At 42.4% G+C, this 25,608-nt stretch overlaps 1 protein-coding gene across 6 annotated transcripts in view; it reads left to right on the top strand.

The window, feature by feature from the left end:
* LDB2 (LIM domain binding 2) overlaps positions 1-25,608 on the top strand; it is a 687,185-nt gene that overhangs the window by 636,283 nt on the left and 25,294 nt on the right. For 2 of the 6 annotated variants that reach the window (XM_030191219.1, XM_030191216.1), the window contains exons 7-8: positions 6,924-7,081; positions 10,716-10,778. In XM_030191219.1, coding sequence (XP_030047079.1) covers positions 6,924-7,081; positions 10,716-10,778 — 221 coding nt within the window. Of the gene's footprint in view, positions 1-6,923; positions 7,082-10,250; positions 10,326-10,715; positions 10,779-25,608 lie in introns of all 6 variants that reach the window. The other 4 variants (XM_030191217.1, XM_030191215.1, XM_030191221.1 and 1 more) reach the window with 2 other exon arrangements.

The raw sequence follows: 25,608 nt of genomic DNA, 5'->3' as shown, positions 1-25,608 counted from the left end.
GATTCATGGTGGTGAAGCCACAACACTGACCATGTCTCTCTGCCCCGCCCTCGCATGACGGACCAATCAGAAAAAACACCCTCAACATTCTGAAACACAAAGGACCATCACAACACCGTTCCCAGGCAACACTAGGCAACGTAAGACGGACCAATCAGAGGAAACTACGTGACAATAAGGGAGGAGCATTCCCCAGCAGAATGGCTCATTATCTGTGCAGCACGGAGAGCACAGAACCACCGCTGGAAAAAACAAAACAAAACAAAAAAAGACACACATCAACAACCTGCACACACACCGCACCCTCACACACTCACACACACACACACACACAAAATAACTCTGTGACACATACACACACACAAAAAAAAAGCCACATGCTAGCGCCCATTTCATTGGTTTCGGAAACAGGCCTTTTTTACTAGTCATTTTATAAATCACAAGCAATACAGAACAAGGATCAACAAAATCCCCGTCTCCCCTCACAAATATCCCCTCCACTATCAGAAAGATTGAACACGTGCCAAATACATAATAGCTGACCAAAAATTATAAACATATATTAATCTAAAACCACAAGAAGCCACACCACAGAAATAGAAAGATATGCATTTCCTCCTATACCGTGCAAAATATAAAGATCACACATACCAGAGATGGTGTTAGGGGAGTGCAACTAGGATAACTGTCCTGTGGCCAAAGAGAGCCCTAAGACTGCTGGAAGCTGAAGAAGGCATGGCCTGATAGTGGCCTTTAGAATCACACCTTACTCCCTCCCCAGATCCCCTTCTCTTTATTCAGGACATTAGCATAAAGCTGTTATAGATCTCCGGTTTAAATAATTACATCCACAAAAAGAATACTACCAGGGGAATAGAAAGAAGGAGAGGAAGAGAAAAACAGAGAAGGAAGGAAAAAGGAAGGCCATTCAACAATGCACAAGAAAGAGCGAGACAAAAAGCCCTGAAGTATTTTCTATTTGTTAAGTTTCAAGTGTTCCTATGGCAATGTCTCTGCTCCCATTATTCAGCTCCTGGATTTAACATGAAAGCCCATCCCTTTTGTTAGCCAACATACCCTTGCCACAAGAATATTTCCTTGAAGCAGTGTAATCGCCACTGTTTGTTATGACTTTAGATACTACATTCCTCAGGAAACATCCCGCATAAAATTATTTTATTTTTCCATGTACATCAAAACAAAGTTTGAGGTCTATTTTTCCCCAAAAGCTAAACAACTGCCCATCTTTTCTGTAGATAGCCTAGAAACATGAGCGAGGCAACCAAGTGTAAATTAAGTGACTGCAGGGACAGAAGGTCAGAAAGCCTTCTACGTTGCCCAATAACAATTGCACAGACATTTAGCTCCTTCAAAACGGCCCAAAAAAATAAAACAGAAGTAAACAACCTATGATTTTACTGTAGCTGAGCTAAGCTTGTTAAGGCATCCTCTCGGCTCTGTCTCCCCAGAATATAATTCCTAATACTATGCAACTGGGTAAAACAGCAACTGTGAATCACTGCAGCTTTTCTGTCAGTGATCTGATACTTTAGCTTTTTGTTGGCTGCTTGTGTGTATGTGATATTTTATTTGTCTGGTCCCAGAGCATAGTATTTGTTCAACAAGATGCCCATCCATGCTTCCCTGTTTAATAGGGAAGGCAGAAGATTTGTTTATATTAGCAACTCCACCCTACACAGCAGCAATGCCTGAGCCGGCAGCAATCTCCACAGACCTGCTCTGGGGCCATCTCTCTGCTGGAACCCTCCACCTTCTGATGCAACTTCCTGTTTTTGCTAAACAGGAAGTTACATCGAAAGGCAGGACCCGGTAGAGAGAAGGTCCTGGAGCAAGCCTGTGGAGATTGGTGTCAGCTCAGGCAGCGCTGCATAAGGTAGAGGTACTGCAGGAAGGGAGGAGGGAGGGAGAAAGGCAGGCAGGCATGGAGATGCCAGACCCGCGGGAGCAGTAACCACAACTTTTTTTTACCGCGGGATCAAAGCTTTTTACTGTTCCCACGGGGCACATTTACTCACAGTTAACTGCAGATCAGAGGTTGTGTCCCACTGCAAAGAGTCTCACTGGTACTGAGATTAGCAGTAGGTCAGAGCTGGCAGAATGCTGTACAATGCCCTCTTTCAGCCACATTCAAGGTAAGAACTAAATTCTCTAATGTGGCTAACACATGAAAGGGATCTAAAACTGGCTTACAAACATGGCCACTACCTCATGGACTAACAGAAGTAAAACAAGGCACACTCTGACCCAGTTAGCAGGGGGAAAAGCACCATGGGAGTACAGCCCAGTACCCTACACCCACCACAATGCATTGCTGATGTGACTCTGCAGTGCACCTAACAGAAAAGGTGTCACACTCACCCGAGAGCCACATCACAACCAGGGAAAGGCTGTCGGAGGATAGAACACATTCTGCTGTCATGGAGGTGGGTACAGCATTTGAGGATGGCATACAGGCTGGCAAAAAAGGTGTTTTTTTTTTTTTAATTAAAAAAAAAAAAAAAAAAGGTTTTTAAGTTTATTTTTTAGTGTGGGAGGGGGTTGGTGACCACTGGGGGAGTATGGGGAGGTCATCCCCCATTCCCTCCGGTGGTCATCTGGTCAGTTGGGGCACCTTTTTGAGACTTGGTCGTGAAAATAAAAGGACCAAGTAAACCCGGCGAAATACTGCTTATCGCCAGGTTTTTTTTTCCATTATCGGCGAAAGCCGGCCATCTGGTAGCCACGCCCACCCCCGCCCATGTCCCGCCTTCGCTTAGCCGGCGACACGCTCTTTTGAACTTTCGCCGGCGAGGCGACAGGAAAGCAGCGATGCTGTCAAAAACGCAGCTTTCGATTATACCGATTTCACCACTTTTCCGAGATCGCCGGCCATCTCCCGATTTATGTCGGGAAATGGCCGGCGATCACTTTCGATTATAAGCTGAATAGTAACATAGTAGATGATGGCAGAAAAAGACCTGCACGGTCAATCCAGTCTGCCCAACAAGATAAACTCAGGTGTATAAATTACCTTGATTTGTACCTGTCTTTTTCAGGGCACAGAACGTATAAGTCTGCCCAGCACTATCCCCTCCTCCCAACCACCAGCCCCGCCTCCCACCACCGGCTCTGGCACAGACCGTATAAGTCTGCCCAGCACTATCTTCGCCTCCCAACCACCAACCCCTCTTCCCCCCACTGGCTCCGCCACACAATTTTGGCTAAGCTCCTGAGGATCCATTCCTTCTGCACAGGATTCCTTTATGTATACCCATGCATGTTTGAATGCCGTTACTGTTTTCATCTCCACCACCTCCTGCGGGAGGGCATTCCAAGCATCCACCACTCTCTCTGTGAAAAAATACTTCCTGACATCTTTTTTGAGTCTGCCCCCCTTCAATCCCATTTAATGTCCTCATTCTACCGCCTTCCCATCTCTGGAAAAGATTTGTTTGCGGATTAATACCTTTCAAACATTTTTTTCTTTTAACGTGGATTACTGCGGTTTACCACATCTGTCCATTCCCATGTCATTCTCTAATTTAAATGCCTACGTGGCATAAATGTACAGAAGACAAGTATTTCAATTGAAAGGAAGCTCTGGAATGAGGGGGCATAGGATGAAGGTGAAATGGGATAGACTCAGAAGTAACCTGAGGAAATACTTCTTCATAGAAGGGGTGGTGAATTCATGGAACGGCCTCCTGGTGGAGGTGGTGGAGATGAAAACTGTATCTGAATTTAAGAAAGCTTAGGAGAAGTACATAGGATCTCTAAGAGAGTGCTAGGTAGAGATGGGCAGACTGGCTAGGCCATTTAGTCATTATCTGCCTTCATTTTTCTACGTTTCTATAAAATCTGTGATTTAATTAATGTTACATTATCCTTCTCTCCTCCATCCCACTCTAGTCTTTTACTCTTTTTCCCTCCTCCTGCTGGCTGCAACCTCCCACTTTCAGCCATCCTCACTTATTCCCTATCCCTTCCCCCTCTCCCTACAATCTGCCTCTCACCCTCAGCCACCTCTACAACCTTCCTAACTGAATAATTCACACCTCATCTCCTTGTCAGTGCCCGACTGGCTTCCCTATTTTACAAGTAACCCACAATCCCCCTCAGTCCTCCAGATTGACAAAAAGAGAAAGAGAATAGTGATAAATTGGGCCACATACTCTTTTTCTACTCTGCACCCAACTGGTGCTTCAAACAGTTCAAAACCACCTCCTCAACAACCTGTAGGCTGCAGGACAAGGTAATAAGAGTAATGCAAGAGACAGAGATCATTCCTGAACCCCAATCTCCCTGTTTGTAACCCCTCCATGGTATCTTCTTCACATCTACATCCACAGAGGGTGTGAGGATGGGGAGAGGCACAACATTCCTACCTTCTGGGGTCTTGTAGGTAGTGTGTGAGGATTTTCTTCAACCCAAGGCTGTAAGTTTGGTGGACATGTTCTCATTTCACAGCATTCACTTACTGAAATAAATCTACAATCCAGTCCAGGTTATGGCTGAATAAGGAGTAAAGTGATTACTTGATAATACATTAAAAAAAATTTTTTTTTAATGTTTAGATCACATGAATCCAAATGGCAGATGAAATTTAATGTGGAAAAAATGATGCACATTGGTAAAAATATTCCGAATCATACTTACCTGATGCTAGGGTCCACTTTGGGAGTCAGAACCCAAGCAAAAGATCTAGATGTCGTTGTAGACAACAAACTGAAATCTTCTGCCCAGTGTGTGGCGGTGGCCAAAAAAGCAAACAGGATACTAAGAATTAATAGGAAAGAGATGGTAAATAAGACTGTGAATACTATAATGCCTCTGTATCACTACACGGTGCAACCTCACCTTGAGTATTGCATTCAGTTCTGGTCACCGTATCTCAAAAAAGATGTAGTGGAATTAGAAAAGGTTCAAAGAAGAGCAACCAAAATGATAAAGGGGATGGAATGCCTCTCATATGAGGAAATCCTGAAGAGGTTAGGGCTCTTCAGCCTGGAAAAGAGACAGATGAGGGGAGATATGATTGAGGTCTGCAAAATCCTGAGTGGTGTAGAATGAGTAGATGTGAATTTATTTTTTGCTTTTTCAAAAAGTACAAAGACTAGGGGACACTCAATGAAGTTACTTGGAAATACTTTTAAAACAAATAGGAGGAAATATTTTTTTCACTAAACTCTGGAACTCTTTGCCGGAGGATGTAATAACAACTGTTAGCGTATCTGTGTTTTTAAAAGTTTTTGGACATGTTCCTGGCGGAAATGGTTTTAGATGGGATAATTGATTTTTTTTTTTATTTCTTTGTTTCTGTTTTGTATTATATAGTGGATAATGTTCTCTTTCCCTCATCCCTAAACAGCTTCAGGATCCGTTTTTTATTATGGAGAAGGCTTGCTAAGAAGGTCTTTTACCAAGGTGCGCTAGCGTTTTTAGCTCACACTAGAAATCAGCTGACTCTAAATGCTGAGTTGCCCATAGGAATACAATGGGCAACTCAGTATTTAGCGTCAGCTGATTTCTAGCATGAGCTAAAATCGTTAGTGCACCTTAGTAAAAGCCCCCTTAAATGTTTTGGCAGTTCCCATAGTTAATCCTTAACTGGCATACTATATTTACTCTGTTACCTCTATGGTATTAAGTGAATGGACTTTGTCGGCATTACCACACCAGAGACCGCTAGCATGGTTTCGCTAGCACGGTTTGATAAAAGAGGCCCTAATTTCTTTTCCTATATTAAAAAAAAAAAGTATTTCCATGTAATTTCATTGAGTGTCCCCTAGTCTTTGTACTTTTTTAAAGCATGAAAAATCGATTCACTTACACACATTCTGCACCACTCAGGATTTTGCAGATCCTGTGAAGGGGAATGCACATCTGTGTCCAAACAGAAAGATGTCAATGTGTACACCTACTACCCGAGGTATCTAGTTTTCAGACAAGAGTTCATATTAAACGGCACTGTACTAGAGGGATTAGGAAAATCTCCCCTTTAATCCCCCAGTGGTTAATGGCGCCCTCCACCTCCCCCTATAAAGTGAAACTGGTAAGGGATACTGGACTCTGTGACAGCTTTGGGGAAAATAAATATTAACATTTCTAAAATGGATAACAAATATTTATGTTGCTCTTTCATACCATAAACATTCCTGAGCTGGCACATAAGCATTTATGTGCCCATTTTGACCCTTGATGTTTTAGATGTTTGCGGTTCTAAGATGGATACTTTTGCTACACATAGCCATAGCATAAACCTGCATTTCTCCATGTATTTTAGAACAGCCGCTACATAAGCAAATCTGGTCTAAAATACTTGCGGAACTTGAGACATCCCAGCCTAGATGTCACAAATCAGATTTGTACATCCTATTTAGCATGCTGCTACAGATATCCAAGCTAAGGAATTTCCTCCTCTTACAGGTGCATGAGATGAAGTGTGGTGGAATCTCAATAGTTCTCATCTGTAATGGCTTAGTTTTAAAACAAAGAAATCAGATGTCTTTAAAACGAATTTGATTCTCTTGTAAAACCAAGCAAGCTACACAACTGACCACACTTGCATACAGAAAGGTTTTATTCCTGTAGGACCTAAGATTGAGATGCTGTAGCAGAAAACTGTGTTAGCTTTCCCTCTGATGAACAAACCTTCTAGGGCAATAGCAGCACCATGCAGGAATTTCTTGTAATGGGAATGAATGCACGATTCAAAAATGAAAAGAATCTAGCATGCTCTTTTCCAACCCTATGAACTTCAGAATCATGCGCTCCTAACAAAAAATACATTTAAAAAAAGTCTGCTACAGTTTTAAAAAGGAATAAAACATAGAATCTGATTAATCTGACCTGCATATGGATCATCTATTCCTACTCTAAAAATCCTCCATCACCTGCTGCTATCTTTATCTTTCCTTGTACAGCGGAGCCCACACGACAGGCAACCACCAAACGAAGGAAAAGGAAAAATTCCACCAGCAGCACCTCAAATAACAGTGCGGGAAACACTGCAAACAGCACCAACAGCAAGAAGAAAGCAGCTGCTGCCGTGGCAAACCTTGGCCTGGCAAGTCAAATACCGGTAGGTTTCATTTTCCTTAGACATGGCAGGTCTGTTTTCTGTTCATTACAGTAGACATTACACAAACTTCTAGCCTTGAAAACTAATCAAAACCCAAGCTTAGGGGCCGTTTTACTAGGCTGCGCTAGTAAATTGGATTAGCATGTCCATACATGGACATTTCCCACGTGCTAAGCCCATTTCTAGCAGGGCCATCAAAAGGACTTTTTTCTATTTGTTTTATTTCTGGCCGTGTGCTAATGTTAGCTTTAGTGCATAGCCATTAAAAAAAAAATTAACACAGGAGTACTTATCATCTCCTATTTAGGAGGCACTAACCTCCGGATTCGAAATAGTGCACCTAAAGATTGGCGTTGAAATCTGCGCAAATTCTATAACAATGTGCATAACTTAACAAGCTTAACAAGCTAATGAGCACTGTTAACAGCACTTAACAAGCAATAATGAGCACTAATTGGCACATTAGAATTTATGCGCACAAAAAGGGGCATGGTTATGGGCAGAGAAATGGGCATTTTGTGGGTGTTCCAAAATGTATGCGCCTAGTTATAGAATATGGCCTCGTGCGCCTAACTTTACGCGCAGGGATTTATACCACGTTTTCATTGGTGTAAATGGATGCGCATAGATTTAGGCGCTGATATATGAACTAAGCGTATTCTATGATCAGTGTCTAAATCTAGGCACAGATTACAGAATACACTTGGCACCATGTATAGAATCTAAGAGCTCTTGCGTTATGGATGCGCTAAACAGCGCAGCAGTAATGTCAGCACGGTAGCTGATCAGCATATCCATGCCCAATCTCCGATCCTGACACACCCACTCAAAAAAAAATTTGAAATGATAAATACTGCACACAGCATATGCACATGGCAAAATTAATGCAGAACCCATTAGCACATCCTGCGTTAGGCCATTTTCCTTCGTTAGGCGTATGTTAGTGCATAACACAGATAAAAGGGCCCCTTAATTCCTTAGGGCCTCTTTTTTCAAGCCGCACTACAGTTTCCGTGTGACAATACCGATGGAGCCCATTCAAAGTGAATGGGCTTTGTCAGCATTACCGCACCGGGAGCAACTAGCACTGCTTGATAAAAGAGGACCTTAGGGGTCCTTTTACAAAGGCGCACTGAAATATGGCTTGTGGTAGTGTAGGCGCGCACCGATCCATTTTTCAGGGCGCCTATAAAAATGGCCTTTTTTTAGTCGAAAATGGACGTGCGGCAAAATCAAAATTGCTGCACGTCCATTTTGGGTCTGAGACCATACCACCAGCCATTGACCTAGCAGTAAAGAATCCGGGTGGTAGTGACCTATGTGCATCAAATGCCACTTGATGCGCGTCTGTTACGCACGTCCCAAAAAAATTAATTTCAGACGCGCATATCGAACGTGCGCCAAAAATGAAATTATTGCAAGAGCAACGTGGTAGTCGGGCGGTAACTCCATTTTGGCACACTTTGGAAGCGCGTAGACGCTTACGCAGCTTAGTAAAAGGGCCCCTTAGTGCCTTGAGAAGTATGTTGAAAGGCTATCCCTGATGCAACACTTTAATCTGCAAATGAAGGCCTCCATTGGGCTTGCACTTTTTGAGGAGATGAAACGGAGCCAGATAAGTTTGTTGGCTGCTGTTCGACAATAGAAATATTATAATATTTGAAAACTGACATTTTTTGAAAGTCCAGTCTGAGAACTTTTGGGTTTTGATTATTTATCAAGGCTAGAATAAGGCCCTAAATGCTGTGCATCCTATTCTATACCTACAGGTCATGTGGCCCTGTGCGCTAAGTGCCAAGTGGCCCATAGGTATAAAATAGGATTGCAGCATTTAGCTCTCATTAATTCCATTAGCGCACGCTAAGCTTTAGTAAAGTGTCCCCTAAGTTAGGCTCCTAAATTTTTGGACTATTTTCAGCCAAACTTAGTAAGTTTTCACTCAAAATTCATCTTAAGTTAGGAGCTTAAAAGTGAATAGGGTCGATATTCAAAGAAATTTAACTGCAAATTTTCAGCGGCACTTAACCGGTTAATGCTGCTGAAAATAACTGGTTAGTGCCGAACTGAAAACTGGTTATTTTGGGTGTGTTCTGCGGGCGGAGTCAGCACTTGTCCAGCTGCTGCTGGTGGTAGTTCCGGCTGGTGAGCGTGCCATTTCCAGCACTCCAGAAATTTTTTCTCTAGTACGGCGCTAACCTGGCGGTAATCAGGCATCGCTGCACGCTGTCTGTTTACCACCGAGTTACTGTAGGAGCCCATACCGACACCTCAATGGGTGGTGGTAAGTGCTTCCTACCGCATGGTTTTTTAGGGGAGGGGCCTTTTTACTCGCTGCGGTAAAAAGGGCCCTGGCACGCGGGAAAAATGGTCCCTTTTTCCCACAGCTTAGTAAAAGAACCCCTTAACTGGTTATGTTTTAGCCGCTCTGGAAATTCAGTGCCAGTGCACGGACATGGCCTGGCATTAAATTTTCGGCCTTAACACTGGCGGCAGTCAGCAAAATACTGATCACCACCAGCTGAATATCAGACCCTATACTTATAAATATAACCTGCCATTCATTTGCCTACCTTTATGAGCCTAATTCATGAGTCTAGTGCTGAAAATCAGTGCTAATCTAACTTTTCCCCACCCTAAACCCCTGCCCTCACCCGCCACCCCATTGGCATCCACTTTTTATGCTCCTAAATGTAGGCATTTAATGAAATTTTAAGTAAAACTTTATCCACTCAGCCCTAGTAAATTTTCAAAGAGGCTAATTTATGAGCAGAACTCCCAAAGTTAGTAGCATAAATCTTTTGAATATTTTCCTGAAGACCAAACAGTACTTCAGCCGCTTAAAAGATTTGATCTAGCTCTCAGGATTTGAGGTGTTTAAAAACGCAGATGGTGTCACAGAGCCTTTCCTACATTTGTTGGTATTGAAGAAAATCGTGCTGAAACTCCTATTATGACCCTGAGACAGTTCACATTAACTTGCCTAGATCTAAGCCATACCAGAACTTTATTTGACCTTTGGTTCATCTTTTAAATCTTAAGCAGAAAAAAGTTATTTTGCTAATGTGTGCAACTATGTTCAACAGAAAAAAAATGTCTCAAGAGAAAGAATGGCTTATTAGGTAGTATATATTCCTTACACTGTTTTAAACTAACCCTGCTTTATTTGCAGTGCATCACTACAAAAAAATGCTTAAGCCATACAACACGACTCAGAAGAAATTATCGTGGAATACGGACCGGTTTGGTAAGTAATGGGCCGTGGCAAAGCCGAGGGCCTATTATACCAAACCAGTCCATATTCCATAATAATACCCTCTGAGGAGGGTCAGAATGTTGTTAAATATCAAAACTCAAGTATAATTTTATAAGAATCCCTTATTCCTCTCAGAGGTGAGGACTCAGAGAGATTATCATGGAATACGGACCGGTTTTTATACTGAGAATTGTAGATTTACTAACTTGCATTTCAAATGTTTTGCTATCAAAATATGTGTGCCAGCATCAACAGAATGTTATAAAAGATGATAAAACTTTTTGGAATTTAAAATTCAGTGTTTGCACTGAAGAATCTGTCAGACACCATTAAAGAATGTTTGCCATCTAGCTGAAACTGTCTGTATGGTTGACGTTCCAGATAGAAAAAAAAAGAAAATCAAGCTCACAGAAAGCAGCAGTTACATCAGTGGTGCTCAAAATAGTAGGTCACTAACTTTTTGGCATTTTCTGCCCTCTATGTCTTATTTTCATTCCTATGTTTTTATATTTAAAATGTTATGCAACTTTAGCTACCTAATTTTAAAAGCAAATTCTTTTAAACTGGATAATCCATACTTAAAAAAAAATAGTCATACCAGACATAATTTTGCACTAGCCCACATAGATCTGAGGACCATTGCCCTCATATTGTATACCAGTTTTCAAAGGAAAAGTACATATATACTTTGCCCTTGAAAATTATCCCACCAAACTACCCCCAAAAGAATTGCACCTACTAATTTGTGCAGAGAAACTTTCAGAAAAATGTACACAACTTATGAAAATCCAAAATTATGTGTGTAAATGCAAACCTTCCCCCAGTCATGGCACCTAGAATCCTTCTGCCGACCTGAACATGTACAGTGGGGGAAATAAGTATTTGATCCCTTGCTGATTTTGTAAGTTTGCCCACTGACAAAGACATGAGCAGCCCATAATTGAAGGGTAGGTTATTGGTAACAGTGAGAGATAGCACATCACAAATTAAATCCGGAAAATCACATTGTGGAAAGTATATGAATTTATTTGCATTCTGCAGAGGGAAATAAGTATTTAATCCCTCTGGCAAACAAGACCTAATACTTGGTGGCAAAACCCTTGTTGGCAAGCACAGCGGTCAGACGTCTTCTGTAGTTGATGATGAGGTTTGCACACATGTCAGGAGGAATTTTGGTCCACTCCTCTTTGCAGATCATCTCTAAATCATTAAGAGTTCTGGGCTGTCGCTTGGCAACTCGCAGCTTCAGCTCCCTCCATAAGTTTTCAATGGGATTAAGGTCTGGTGACTGGCTAGGCCACTCCATGACCCTAATGTGCTTCTTCCTGAGCCACTCCTTTGTTGCCTTGGCTGTATGTTTTGGGTCATTGTCGTGCTGGAAGACCCAGCCACGACCCATTTTTAAGGCCCTGGCGGAGGGAAGGAGGTTGTCACTCAGAATTGTACGGTACATGGCCCCATCCATTCTCCCATTGATGCGGTGAAGTAGTCCTGTGCCCTTAGCAGAGAAACACCCCCAAAACATAACATTTCCACCTCCATGCTTGACAGTGGGGACGGTGTTCTTTGGGTCATAGGCAGCATTTCTCTTCCTCCAAACACGGCGAGTTGAGTTCATGCCAAAGAGCTCAATTTTTGTCTCATCTGACCACAGCACCTTCTCCCAATCACTCTCGGCATCATCCAGGTGTTCACTGGCAAACTTCAGACGGGCCGTCACATGTGCCTTCCGGAGCAGGGGGACCTTGCGGGCACTGCAGGATTGCAATCCGTTATGTCGTAATGTGTTACCAATGGTTTTCGTGGTGACAGTGGTCCCAGCTGCCTTGAGATCATTGACAAGTTCCCCCCTTGTAGTTGTAGGCTGATTTCTAACCTTCCTCATGATCAAGGATACCCCACGAGGTGAGATTTTGCGTGAAGCCCCAGATCTTTGTCGATTGACAGTCATTTTGTACTTCTTCCATTTTCTTACTATGGCACCAACAGTTGTCTCCTTCTCGCCCAGCGTCTTACTGATGGTTTTGTAGCCCATTCCAGCCTTGTGCAGGTGTATGATCTTGTCCCTGACATCCTTAGACAGCTCCTTGCTCTTGGCCATTTTGTAGAGGTTAGAGTCTGACTGATTCACTGAGTCTGTGGACAGGTGTCTTTCATACAGGTGACCATTGCCGACAGCTGTCTGTCATGCAGGTAACGAGTTGATTTGGAGCATCTACCTGGTCTGTAGGGGCCAGATCTCTTACTGGTTGGTGGGGGATCAAATACTTATTTCCCTCTGCAGAATGCAAATAAATTCATATACTTTCCACAATGTGATTTTCCGGATTTAATTTGTGATGTGCTATCTCTCACTGTTACCAATAATCTACCCTTCAATTATGGGCTGCTCATGTCTTTGTCAGTGGGCAAACTTACAAAATCAGCAAGGGATCAAATACTTATTTCCCCCACTGTATACCTTGGAGGAAAGGAGAAACAGTGGTGACATGATACAGACGTGCAAATATTTGAAAGGTATTAATCCACATACGAACCTTTTCCGGAGACGGGAAGGTGGTAGAACTAGAGGACATGAATTGAGGTTGCAGGGGGGCAGACTCAGGAGTAATGTCAGGAAGTATTTTTTCACGGAGAGGGTGGTGGATACATGGAATGCCCTCCTGCGGGAGGTGGTGGAGATGAAAATGGTAATGGAATTCAAACATGTGTGGGATAAACACAAAGGAATCCTGTTTAGAAGGAATGGATGTATTGAATCTTAGTGGACATTGGGTGGCGACACCGGTATTTGGAGAATAAAACCAGTGCAGGGCAGACTTCTACGGTCTGTGCCCTGAGAAAGGCAGGGACAAATCAAACTCGGATATACATATAAAGTATTACATACAATATAAAATGAGTTTATCTTGTTGGGCAGACTGGATGGACCGTTCAGGACTTCATCTGCCGTCATTTACTATGTTACTATGTTCTGTTAGCTACAGGTGAAACTGAATGAAATCTCTATATACCTAGAGGATGTAATGGGGCAATTTGACAAATTGAAGAACAGCAAATCTCCTGGACCGGATGGTATTCATCCCAGAGTACTGATAGAACTGAAAAACGAACTTGTGAAACTATTGTTAGTAATATGTAATTTATCCTTAAAATTGAGCATGGTACCGGAAGACTGGAGGATGGCCAAAATAACGCCGATTTTTTAAAAAGGGTCCAGGGGAGATCCAGGAAATTATAGACCAATGAGTCTTACGTCAGTGTCGGGCAAAATGGTAGAGACTATTATAAAGAACAAAATTACAGAGAATATTCAAAAGCATGGATTAATGAGACTAAAGCCATCATGGATTTGGTGAAGAGAAATCTTGGCTCACCAATCTAGTACATTTCTTTGAAGGGGTGAACAAACATGTGGATAAAGGTGAGCCGGTTGATATTGTGTATCTGGATTTTCAGAAGGCGTTTGACAAAGTACCTCATGAAAGACTCCAGAGGAAATTGGAGAATCATGGGATAGAAGGTAGTGTCCTATTGTGGATTAAAAACTGGTTAAAAGATAGAAAACAGAGAGTAGGGTTATATGGTCAGTATTCTTAATGGAGAAGGGTAGTTAGTGGGGTTCCCCAGGGGTCTGTGCTGGGACCGTTGATTTTTAACATATTTATAAATGACCTAGAGATGGGAATAACTAGTGAGGTAATTAAATTTACTGACAACACAAAGTTATTCAAAGTTATTAAATCGCAGGAGGATTGTGAAAAATTACAAGAGGACATTACAAGACTGGGAGACTGGGCGTCTAAATGGCAGATGACGTTTAATGTTAGCAAGTGCTTGTTTGTCCTGTTTGTCTGTCCTAATTAGATTGTAATCTCTGTCGAGCAGGGACTGTCTCTTCATGTTCAAGTGTACAGCGCTGCGTACGTCTTGTAGCGCTTTAGAAATGATAAGTAGTAGTAGTAGTAAAGTGATGCATGTGGTAAAGAGGAACCCAAATTATAGCTACGTCATGAAAGGTTCCATGTTGTTAGGAGTCACCGACCAAGAAAGGGATCTAGGTGTCGTCATTGATGATTCGTTGAAACCTTCTGCTCAGTGTGCTGTGGCGGCTAAGAAAGCAAATAGAATGTTAGGTATTATTAGGAAAGGAATGGAAAACAAAAATGAGGACGTTATAATGCCTTTGTATCACTCCATGGTGCGACCGCACCTCGAATATTGTGTTCAATTCTGGTCGCTGCATCTCAAAAAAGATATAGTGGAATTAGAAAAGGTGCAGAGAAGGGTGATGAAAATGTTAAAGGGGATGGGACGACTTCCCTATGAGGAAAGGCTAAAGCGTCTGGGACTCTGCAGCTTGGAAAAAAGACGGCTGAGGGGAGATATAATAGAGGTCTATAAAATAATGAGTAGAGTGGAACAGGTTGACATGAAGCGTCTGTTTACGCATTCCAAAAATACTAGGACTAGGGGGCATGCGATGAAGCTACAAAGTAGTAAATTTAAAACAAATCAGAGAAAATATTTCTTCACTCAACATGTAATTCAACTCTGTTATTTGTTGCCAGAAAATGTGGTAAAGGCGGTTAGCTTAGCAGAGTTTAAGAAAGGTTTGGACGGCTTCCTAAAGGAAAAGTCCATAGACCATTATTAAATTGGACTTGGGGAAAATCCACTATTTCTGGGATAAGCAGCATAAAATGTTTTGTACTTTTTGGGGGATCTTGCCAGGTATTTGTGATCTGAATTGACCACTGTTGGAAACAGGATGCTGGGCTTGAAAGACCTTTGTTCTGTCCCAGTACGGCAAAACCTATGTACTTATGCACATACGTTTACCACCATGTCAGGAAGGGTAATTTTGTAGAAGGCTATTCTATGTCAACAAGCAGATGTAATCACGTACACAAGTGAACATGTGCGGTCCTTTCCATACACAGCATTCCCTTCTTCATCCTTGGTTTTCTTTTTTCTACTCTGCCAAGTAGACACAGAAACAAAACTCTCCCATAATTTTTTTCTGAAAAGGTTCGCCTCTTCTTTTCCAGTGCTCTCTTTCTTTTTGCTAATTTCTTCATTAGTCTTTATGTGAAAAATAAGATTAATTTTGGATTTTCCCTCTACCAGAGCCATGGCACAGCCTCCAGATCTGTGTCTGCCCCCATCTGTGGCAGGAGAATGCTGAATGGAAAAGGGTAGAGAGAGAGAGACACTGGATGGAATGATCGGGAGAGAGGGTAGGTGTTAGGTGGAAGGATGGGAAGAGAAAGTGGGAAGATGCTAGATGGATGGGTAGGGAGAGAAAGAAGGAAGACACTGGATGGAAGAGAGAAAGAGAGAAGACACTGGATGGAAAGATAAGGAGAAAAAGAGGGAAGAGATACGGGATGGAAGGATGCAGAGAGAAAGAGGGGGAGACACTGGAAGGATAGGGAGTGAAAGAGGGAAGATGCTGGATGGAAGGGTAGGGAGAGAAAGAGAGAGGATGCTGGATGGAAAGGGGGAGAGGATAAAAATAGGGAAAGACTGGAGAATAAGAGGAAGGGACATGGGGCGAACAAGGGTGAGGGAAAGATGAGAAGACATAGGTAGATTAAGTAAAAAGAGGGAAATTAAAGACTGGATAGTAAGAATAAATCAAATCTGGTCAGAGAGGCAGAAAAATAAGTTGAGGAAAACTGAAAGAAACAGGAGGGAGAAAAATGACAAATGGACAGGAAACCCTGGCAATAGAGTTAAGAGAAGATGAAGGAAAGCAGAAACAAGAGAATGGGACCAAAATAATTGGAAAAAGTAAATGGTCAGGCAACAAAGGTACAAAAAATAATTTTATTATTAATTTAGGATAAAGTAATGTGGTAGCTATGTTAATAAAGCTTAATAAATACAAATAAAGCACAAAATAGAAAATAAGATGATGCCATTACATTAGACTAATTTGAATACATTTTTTACTAGCCTTTGGAGTCTAACACTTCTTTCATTAAGTCAGGAGAGGAAGTCTTGACCTGACCTGAGGCACAAGTTTTGACCCCTGAAAGCTAATAGAAAAAGGTATTAGGTTAGTCCAATAAAAAGTTATCATCTTATTTTCCATTTTCAACTGAACTGAGCATATGCGAAAGGGCTGGCACTGGTGGCTGAAGCATGCTGCCAACTGCTTCACCTCTTAAACAGCATGGTAGGGTGTTCATGCAATGGACCTCTTCAGCTAGCGGGGCTTGGACATCTCCACCAGCAATTCAACCAGGTCACAATTTTGGAATGGGCTTATACTAAAAGTGTGAGGGGTGCCAAGGCCCCCTTGTGGTTATGCCCCTGTGGGGAATAGATGCTGGATAGGGGGTATAATAGAGTGAAATGAAACATTCCCTTTTGGCCATTCCTGCTGTCACTGGTGTAAATAAAATATTTTTTGCAATGACCATGGGATTGAGGTGTGCCAGGGGATGGAGCCATGAGATAATATGGCCGGGGCGAAGGCAAAGTGGGAGAGGGCTGAGACATGTACTAAAATCTCTCTCTCAAAAATCGGGACACCTTAGCAGCTCTGCATGGTTCCTCAGTGCTGTCATACAAGCAGAAGCAACAATCTAAAATACATAGTTATAAGGAGGTCTCTAAGCACCACTCCCTTAGCACAGAAGACCCCAATCATGGTGCAGGATGGTTGCTGACTCTACACTGGCTCCTCCTCACCTCTGAAATCCCATTATTCCAGCACAGATCAATGTCCTGTGCCAGACTCAGTCCAACATTCTACAGAGGTTTGTCCTGTTCATGCATCTGCATCATCAACAACTCAGTGCAGAGATTCTTTGGGTGATGACCATGTGCAAATATTCTCTTAATTTCTATTGCTTATGCAGAACTCTGTTTTTGCTGCTTCTTCAGTAAAATGTCTCTATGCCGAAGGGCCTCACAGACCCAGTTTTGCAATAAAAAGCAACCTTTAAATAAAAAAATAATCATTTTATATATTTAAAAAAATCCATCCCAGATTGCACATCAGGAGGGGCATTTTCTACCAGGGACGTCCATCTCTAAGGGCGCCCATCTCCGAGGACGGCACCGCAAAGGGGCGGGGCTGACCGTATTTTTGAACGAGATGCCCGGCCATCTTTCATTTCAATAATACGGTTGGGGCCGGCCAAACGTCAGAAATGGCCGGGTTTGAGATGGCCGGCCTCAGTTTTTGCCGATAATGGAAACCGAGGCCGGCCATCTCAAACCCGGCCAAATCCAAGGCATTTGGTTGTGGGAGGAGCCAGCATTTGTAGTGCACTGGTCCCCCTGACATGCCAGGACACCAACCAGGCACCCTAGGGGGCACTTCTAAAAATTAAAAAAAAAATGTAAATAGCTCCCAGGTGCATAGCTCCCTTACCTTGGGTGTTGAGCCCCCCAAAACCCACTCCCCACAACTATACACCACTACCATAGCCCTAAGGGGTGAATGGGGGGCACCTACATGTGGGTACAGTGGGTTTCGGGTGGGTTTTGGAGGGCTCCCATTTTCCACCACAAGTGTAACAGGTAGGGGGAGATGGGCCTGGGTCCACCTGCCTGAAGTCCACTGCACCCACTAAAACTGCTCCAGGGACCTGTATACTGCTGCGATGGACCTGAGTATGATATTTGAGGCTGGCATAGAGGCTGGCAAAAAAAGTTTTTAAAGTTTTTTTGAGGGTGGGAGAGGGTTAGTGACCACTGGGGGAGTCAGGGGAGGTGATCCCCGATTCCCTCCGGTGGTCATCTGGTCAGTTCGGGCACTTTTTTGGGACTTGGACCTGAAAAAAAATGGACCAAATAAAGTGGACCAAATTCTCGCCAGGGACGTCCTTCTTTTTTCCATTATCGGGCAAAGCCGGCCATCTCTTGAGCACACCCCAGCACACCCCTGTCCCGCCTTCGCTACCCTTCCGACATGCCCCCTTGAAGTTTGGCCGCCTCCGTGACGGACTGCAGTTGAGGCCGGCCAAAATCGGCTTTCGATTATGCCAATTTCGCCGGCCTTGAGAGATGGCCAGCCATCTCCTGATTTGTGTCGGAAGATGGCCAGCCTTCTCTTTCGAAAATAAACTGGCAGGTGTCTCAATTCATCCAGATTATTCCAGTGCAAAGAGGAATACAGTCATCTCAGGATCCAGTAGTTTTACTCTTATCCTTATCTGATTCTGATTTGCAAGAGTACTAATCCTTGTTTCCATCTTCTCCTCTCTATGTTCACTCATAGACTGTTCTGGAAGATCACGTAGAGCCATATTCTGAAGTTTACAACTCTTTTCTGAAGAAGATGATCTATCTTCAACCCCTACAAGAAAAACATTATCGTATGAAAATATCTGATCCCTCCCAAATTTGTACAAAGGTTGGCAAAGGAAATATCTTTTCCACTACAGCAAGAGGCAGACCCAAGATCAGATTTGTTTGGTTTGAGATTTTTCAAAGCTCCCAAGCATATATGGCGCTCAAATGTTTGCACATAAATATGGGTGGAAAACCAATTTGCATGCATAATTTACTTGATAAACGAGTAAATTAGCGCCGATAATTGGACGCTTATAATCATCTGTGCTAATTGGCATTAATTAAAATTTGTGCATAAATTTTTAGGTGCTGGGATCCACACATAACTTACATGTGGATCTGAAAAGGGGACATGGCCATGGATGGATCAGGGGCATTCCTGGAATTTGCACGTAGTTTTATAGAATGAGATAGATTTACACCTAATTTAGGCATGAGAATTTACACCGGGTTTTACTTGGTGTAAATCTTCACACCCAATTTTGGGCATGGATGCTAAACCTACTTTTCTAAAAACGGTGCCCAACTCTGAGCGCTGTTTATAGAATAGCACTTAGCGCTAATTTTTATCAGCACCCAAATTTGGGCGCCATTTATAGAACTGAGTCCTTAGTGACAATTTTCATTCATAGACTCTTTCTGGGCTTTAGGAGTTAGAGAAGGTGTTCATATCAAATTGGCTGATACCACTTGTATAGGTGACACCTTTTATGGGGTTCCTGATAAACTCTGGCAAATTCAACCTCATGCCAATATAGAGGCTTTCCTTCAGTGGGGTATTTTGGAATACAGATAAGTGAATGCTTATCTTCTGCAAGAAAGACACAGCAATTTATCTAGTCTGTCCAAACAGTTCAATGCCCCCCCCCCTCCTTGGGCTACAGCCAGTTTACTTAGATATGTTGATCATATGGCATCCGCAGTGTATGTAGTCCCTATTGCTCAACTCAAAATGAAAAGACCACAGTAAGACCTAAAGTTTCAGTAGAATCATACTTTCTAGCCCTTATCCTACAAGGTCGTGATTCAGTGGTGAACCACAGAATTCATTCTGTTCAAATGACTCCCCCTTTTGGCTCAACATCATAACTGTGTACTTACCGCAGATGATTCAGTTGGGAACTTACCTCGGTCTTCAACATTCACAGAGTATCATCTGGTTAAGAGCAAGAGACTTCTCCAAGAGGAACATTCGAAAGAATGTCTAAATCAGAATTTGGACGTTTTACAAAAACGTCCAAATTCTGAACAGGAAAGAAGGTCATTTTCGAAAAAGATAGACGTCTATCTTTTGTGTTTGAAAATGTTATGGACGTCTTGTGATTTGGACATCCTTTTTTTGGTCCGTTTTCAAACAAAAGACATCCAAAATAGAGGAGGAGTGGCTTAATGGTTAGTGCAGCAGGCTTTGATCCTAGTAACATGGGTTCAATTCCCACTGCTGCTCCTTGTAAATTTAGCCAAGTCAAATGCACAAGGGGCATCTTTGGATATGACATCCAAGTCTGAATTTGGACATTTTTTGTAAAAATGACTTGAGAGTTAAAAGCAGCCCTTCCCTTTAGCCTGCTTTAACTCTTTGTCTGCTGTGTTTGTCTCCTGATTCTTGTGAGCATTGTTCCTTATCTGATTGGTGTATGTAAAGGCAGCTTGCCCTGTTTTCTTGCTTTTCCCTTTGTCTCTAGTCTCTGTTATTTGACTCTGGGGCACAGCCTTGTGTATTCTTGTGGGTGGATTCCCTTTATCCTTGAGTGCTGTGTAGCACAGCCTTGTGTATTCCTATAGGTGGCTTCCCTTTTCCCTTGGGTGCTGTGTGGCATAGCCTAGTGTATTTGAGTGCTGTATGGTACAGCCTAGAGTGTTCCTGTGGAGCTTCGCTCTTGTACAGTCTGTGTCCCATTCTGTCCTCGGCTTTCCCTTTTTCCCTGTGGGCTTTGCCTCTGCTACCTGTGTTTCTGTGTAGCCTTTGTGTGCATTCTTTTCTCCTGGTCATAGCCTGTACCTGCCAGCTTTTGTCTGTCACCCTTCCCTTGTGTCACTAGCTAGTGCTGTGTGCGTTGCATGTGCTCCAGTCCCTTTTGGGACCCCTCATTGTTCTTTTTCCCTTCCTTAGTGTATGACTCGGTTCCAGTTCGGCCATGAGGCCCATACGCTTGGACTCTGTACGAGTAGGTTCCTGTTCAGCCGTGAGGCCCGCCTGAGTGGTCTATCTCCCTTTTCTGGTGGTGCTAGTTGATTGTCCTGAGTGTTCGGGGCTTTGTGGCCATGGAATTGCTTAGCTCCTGTTTGGTCCACCCTAGGCCTTGGCTAAGGTCCTTCCTAAGCCTCGGCCTAGGCACAAGGGCTCACGAACAGTTTAACATCAAGTAATTTCACTAAGAAGTGATGAAATGATTTGGTAAAACAAAATACCCAATAAATCACCAATACTGCATCCAAAGTAAACTTACACCAAACGTAGACATGTTAGTCACAAAAGACAAACAATTGGACCCCGAGGGTCTCCATTATCACCAACACTATTTGTTCATTCTTTAGGAACAACTCTTGAGAACCAGAGCTATCTATCGCACAGCTATGCAGATGATATCACGGTTCTTATACCAATAAGATCTAAATTGGAAGATGTATTGTTTAGATTTTCAGGTTGTATTTCATTAATAGAGTCTTGGATAATTAAATATAAGTTAAAGCTAAATATAGATAAAACCAATTTTTTACTTGTAGACACTAAAATCACAGACATTCCTGTCTCTATTAATGTTGCACAAACAAATTATAAATTGTCATCGGTAATTAAAATCTTGGAATTATAGATTGTTAGTACCCTTTCACTTCAACATCAGATTATCCATCTCATTCAGAAATCTGTTTTCATTATGAGAAAATTACATTTTATTCATAAGTATTTTGAGACTAAAGACTTCAGAATTGTGGTCCAAGCATTGCTATTCACGCACTGTAATGTGTGTTATTTGGGTTGCGCTCATCAACAGCTAAGAAAATTACAAACAATACAAATACTGCTGTTCGTTTGATCTTCTCATTAGGAAGGTATGAAAGGATATCTCAATATTTTGTGAAATTATATTGGTTGCCCATAGATGCAAGAATTTTATTTAAATTATCATGCTTTCTGTGCAAAATATTACATGGCTCTGCTCCATCTTACTAATATCAACACATGGTCTTTGTTACCACAATTCAGAATCACAGGCTTCACAATTCTACCTTGATTTCCTTTCCATCCTTCTAAGACAAAAAGAGATTGAACCTCCTGCAATACTCTTGGATGTATCAATGTGCTAAATTATGGAAAGATACTTCAGCTTTATTTCTTACCTCTGATTCCTACTTGGACTTTAGGAAAATGATCAAAACCTGATTATTTTGAAAATGTCTAATACATATTTGATATACTCTTGCTTTATGTTGTATTGTACAACCTTCCTGGGGGTTTGTTCCAGTTTTCTTATTGTTAGCCACTTAAAACTGTGAAGTTAGTGTGGCATACAAGACCATATGTTATGTTAAGTTATGGATATGAGATTTCTCAATTTTTTACCATAAATCCAATCAGGCACTTACAGCCCAGGTAAGCAAAGCCATCTAGAGGACAGACATAGCAGAATTATCCAGCCTCGTAAATGGCTGTTGGATTCAGAAGTGGTGCAATCCATCTTCCAACAGTGGGGAAATCATTAAATTGACCGGTCCCCCAGCAGTGAAAACACCAAGCTATATTTCTACTGCTCAAGGCAGGTATCTCTTAATTGCTTTGCACAGGATCCACTTGCTAAAGACTTTACTTGGTTCCTTCTCTATGCTTATCCTCTAATACCTATAATATGCACTATAGAAATTCCAAGAAAAGGTCACATGTGATAACTCTCTTATTGGTGCACTGGCCATGAAAAAACTGGTTTCCTGTCCTCAAGAGACAATCAGTTCACTCAGAGTATGAGTGTTTCTGGACTTTATAACTCAAGGTACTCTTCTCTTGCTGCCCCTTTTTTGTGGAATTCCTTGCCTTTGTATATCCAAGCAGAACTCTCTTTAAAAAAAAATGTAAAACTGCTTTAAAAACTGGCTTTTTCATTCTACTTTTGACTTGATTTAGGTGAGTGGCAGTCGAATAGTCGGTGGATTTATACTTCCTTTTCTCCTTCCCCTTTTTTCCCTACTTTTTATTACTGGTTATTCTATTTTTGTTATGTTTGAATGGTTCTGGGTGTATGACTGTTCTTTCCTGTCATAAGAACATAAAAATAGCCATATGGGATAAGACCAATGGTCCATCTGGCCAAGTATTCTGCTTCCAACAGTGGCCAATCCAGGTCACAAGTATCTGGCAGAAACAGTAGTGACATTCCATGTTACCAATCCCAGGGCAAGTAGTGGCTTCCCTATCTATGTCTCAACAGTAGACTATGGACCTTTCCTCTTCCTCAAGGAACTTGTCCAAAGATTTTTAAAACCCAGATACGCTAACTACTGTTACTACATCTTCCGGCAAAGAGTTCCAGAGCTTAACTATTTGTTGAGTGAAAACGTATCTCCTCCTATTTGTTTTGAAAGTATTTCCATATAACTTCATTGAGTGTCCCCTAGTCTTTGTACCTTGTGAAAGACTGAAAAATTGATTCACTTATACCCATTCTACACCACTCAGCATTGACATCAATCATTACTTCCCTCAGCCACCTCTTTTTTGAAGAGCCCTATCCTCTTTAGCCTTTCCTTATATGAGAAGAGTTCCAACCCCTTTACCATTTTGGTCGCTCTTCTTTGAACCTTTTCTAATTCTGCTATATCTTTTTTGAGATACAGCAACCAGAACTGAATGCAATATTCAAGGTGAGGTTGCAGTACGGAGCAATGCAGAGGCATTATAGTATTCTCGGTCTTATTTATCATCCCTTTCCTAATAGTGCCTAGCATCCAGTTTGCTTTTTTGGCGGCCGCCGCACACTGGGCAGAAGATTTCAGCTTATTGTCTACAACAACACCTAGATCTTTTTCTTGGGTGCTGACCCCCAAGGTGGACCCCAGCATCAGGTAACTATGATTTGGAATATGCATCACTTTGCATTTGTCCACATTAAATGTCATCTGCCATTTGGATACCCAGTCTTCCAATTTCCTAAGGTCTTCCTGCATTTTTTTGCAGTCTGCATGTGTTTTAACAACCTTGAAAAGTTTTGTGTCATCTGCAAATTTAATCACCTCACTTGTTCTAAATTCCAAATATGTTAAATAGTACTGGTCCCAATACAGATCCCTGTGGCACTCCACCCTCCTCCATTGGGAGAAATGTCCATTTAACCCTACCATTTGTTTTCTGTCCAATAACTAGTTCCTAATCCACAACAGAGCATTGCTTACTCATGACTCTTTAATTTTCTCAAGAGTCTATCATGAAGAACTTTGTCAAAAGCTTTCTGAAAATCTAAATACACTAATTTTATGTTATTTTTTGGATTGTAAACTGCTTTGATCCGCAAGTTAGCAAAGGCAGTTTAGCAAATGTTAATAAACATAAACATCATGGGCATAGTTTGTGGGAGGCGAGGGGGTATTGCCCCCCCCCCAAATGCAGGGCTGGCGCAACCCGGCTGCAGGCAGCTCTCGATCCGCCCCTGCCCACCCTCAGCTCCTCCCTGCCTGCCCTCAGCTCACCGACAGCCCTTCTCTCAGTTCCTGCCGCCCTGCATTTAAACCTTTTATTTTAAGTCGCAGCAGCAGCAGTGAAAATAAAACAGCACAGCAGGCTTGCCTCCAATCTTCCTATTCCCTTTCCCTTCCCTCTCAGTGTCCTGCCTTCCTCTGATGATGTATTACCCATTTCCATGAGGGTGGGACACTGAGAGGGAAGGCAAAGGCTGGAGGCGACTTAAAATAAAAGGTTTAAATGCAGGGCGGCAGGAATGGAGAGGAGGGCTGTCGGGGAGCTGAGGGCAGGCAGGTGGGGCTGGGTTGGAACTCAAACTCGAGGACTGAAAAGGGGGGACTGAGGTAAGTCACTGGACATGGATAGGAGGGGAGGGTAAGGAGAGAAGAGAAATCGCTGGACATGGAGGGGAGGGCAAGGGAGAGAGGAGAATTGCTGGACATGGATGGGTGGATGGATGGAGGGGGCAGGGGAGAGAGGAAATTTGCTGGATATGGATGAAGGAGAGGGCAGGGGAGAAGGGAGAGTTGCTGAACATGGATGGATGGAAGGGAGGGCAGGGGAGAGAGGAGAGTTGCTGGACATGGATGGATGGAGGGGAGGGAAGACAGGAAGGAGATGCAAATGGATGGAGGGGAGGGAAGAGAGGAGAAATGCTGGACATGGATGGAGTGGAGGGCAGGGAAGAGAGGAGAAATATTGGACATGGATGGAGGGAAGGAAAGACAAAGGAAGGAGATGCACACAGATGGAGAGGAAGGGAGAAAGGAGAAATGCTGGACATGGATGGAGGGGAGGGAAGACAGAGGAAGTAGATGCACATGGATGGATGGGAGGGGAGTGAGGAGAAATGCTGGATATGGATGGAGGGAAAACTGCTGAATTTAAGGACTGGATCGTAACACTTTTAGGGCAGATGCTGAAACTGGAGAAAGAATAGGGACAGGGCTACAGATGGTAGGATGCATAAGGACACAGGAGGATGGTGGACATGGTGAGAGAAAAAATATCAAATGGAAAGAAGACACTGCATAAAACAGAAGACACTGGGACCAAAGCGAATAAAAAAAACTAAATGCTCAGACAACAAAAGTAGAAAAAAGTATTTTATTCAGAATTTATTAATTGAAATATGTCAGCTTTTGGAAATGTGCATCTGTGATATTTTGCATGTAAGTTTCAATTTCTCTAGTATTGTTGCATGCCAAGTCTGACTTCTTGAGGTAACTTTCCAGTTCAGTATTTTGCCTTCATATTTTTTTTTTATTTCTAGTTCCTTGTGTCATATCT

This window comes from Microcaecilia unicolor, chromosome 2 (assembly GCF_901765095.1).
Source record: "Microcaecilia unicolor chromosome 2, aMicUni1.1, whole genome shotgun sequence".
Lineage (NCBI taxonomy): Eukaryota > Metazoa > Chordata > Amphibia > Gymnophiona > Siphonopidae > Microcaecilia > Microcaecilia unicolor.
This window is presented reverse-complemented; position numbering and strand designations above follow the sequence as displayed.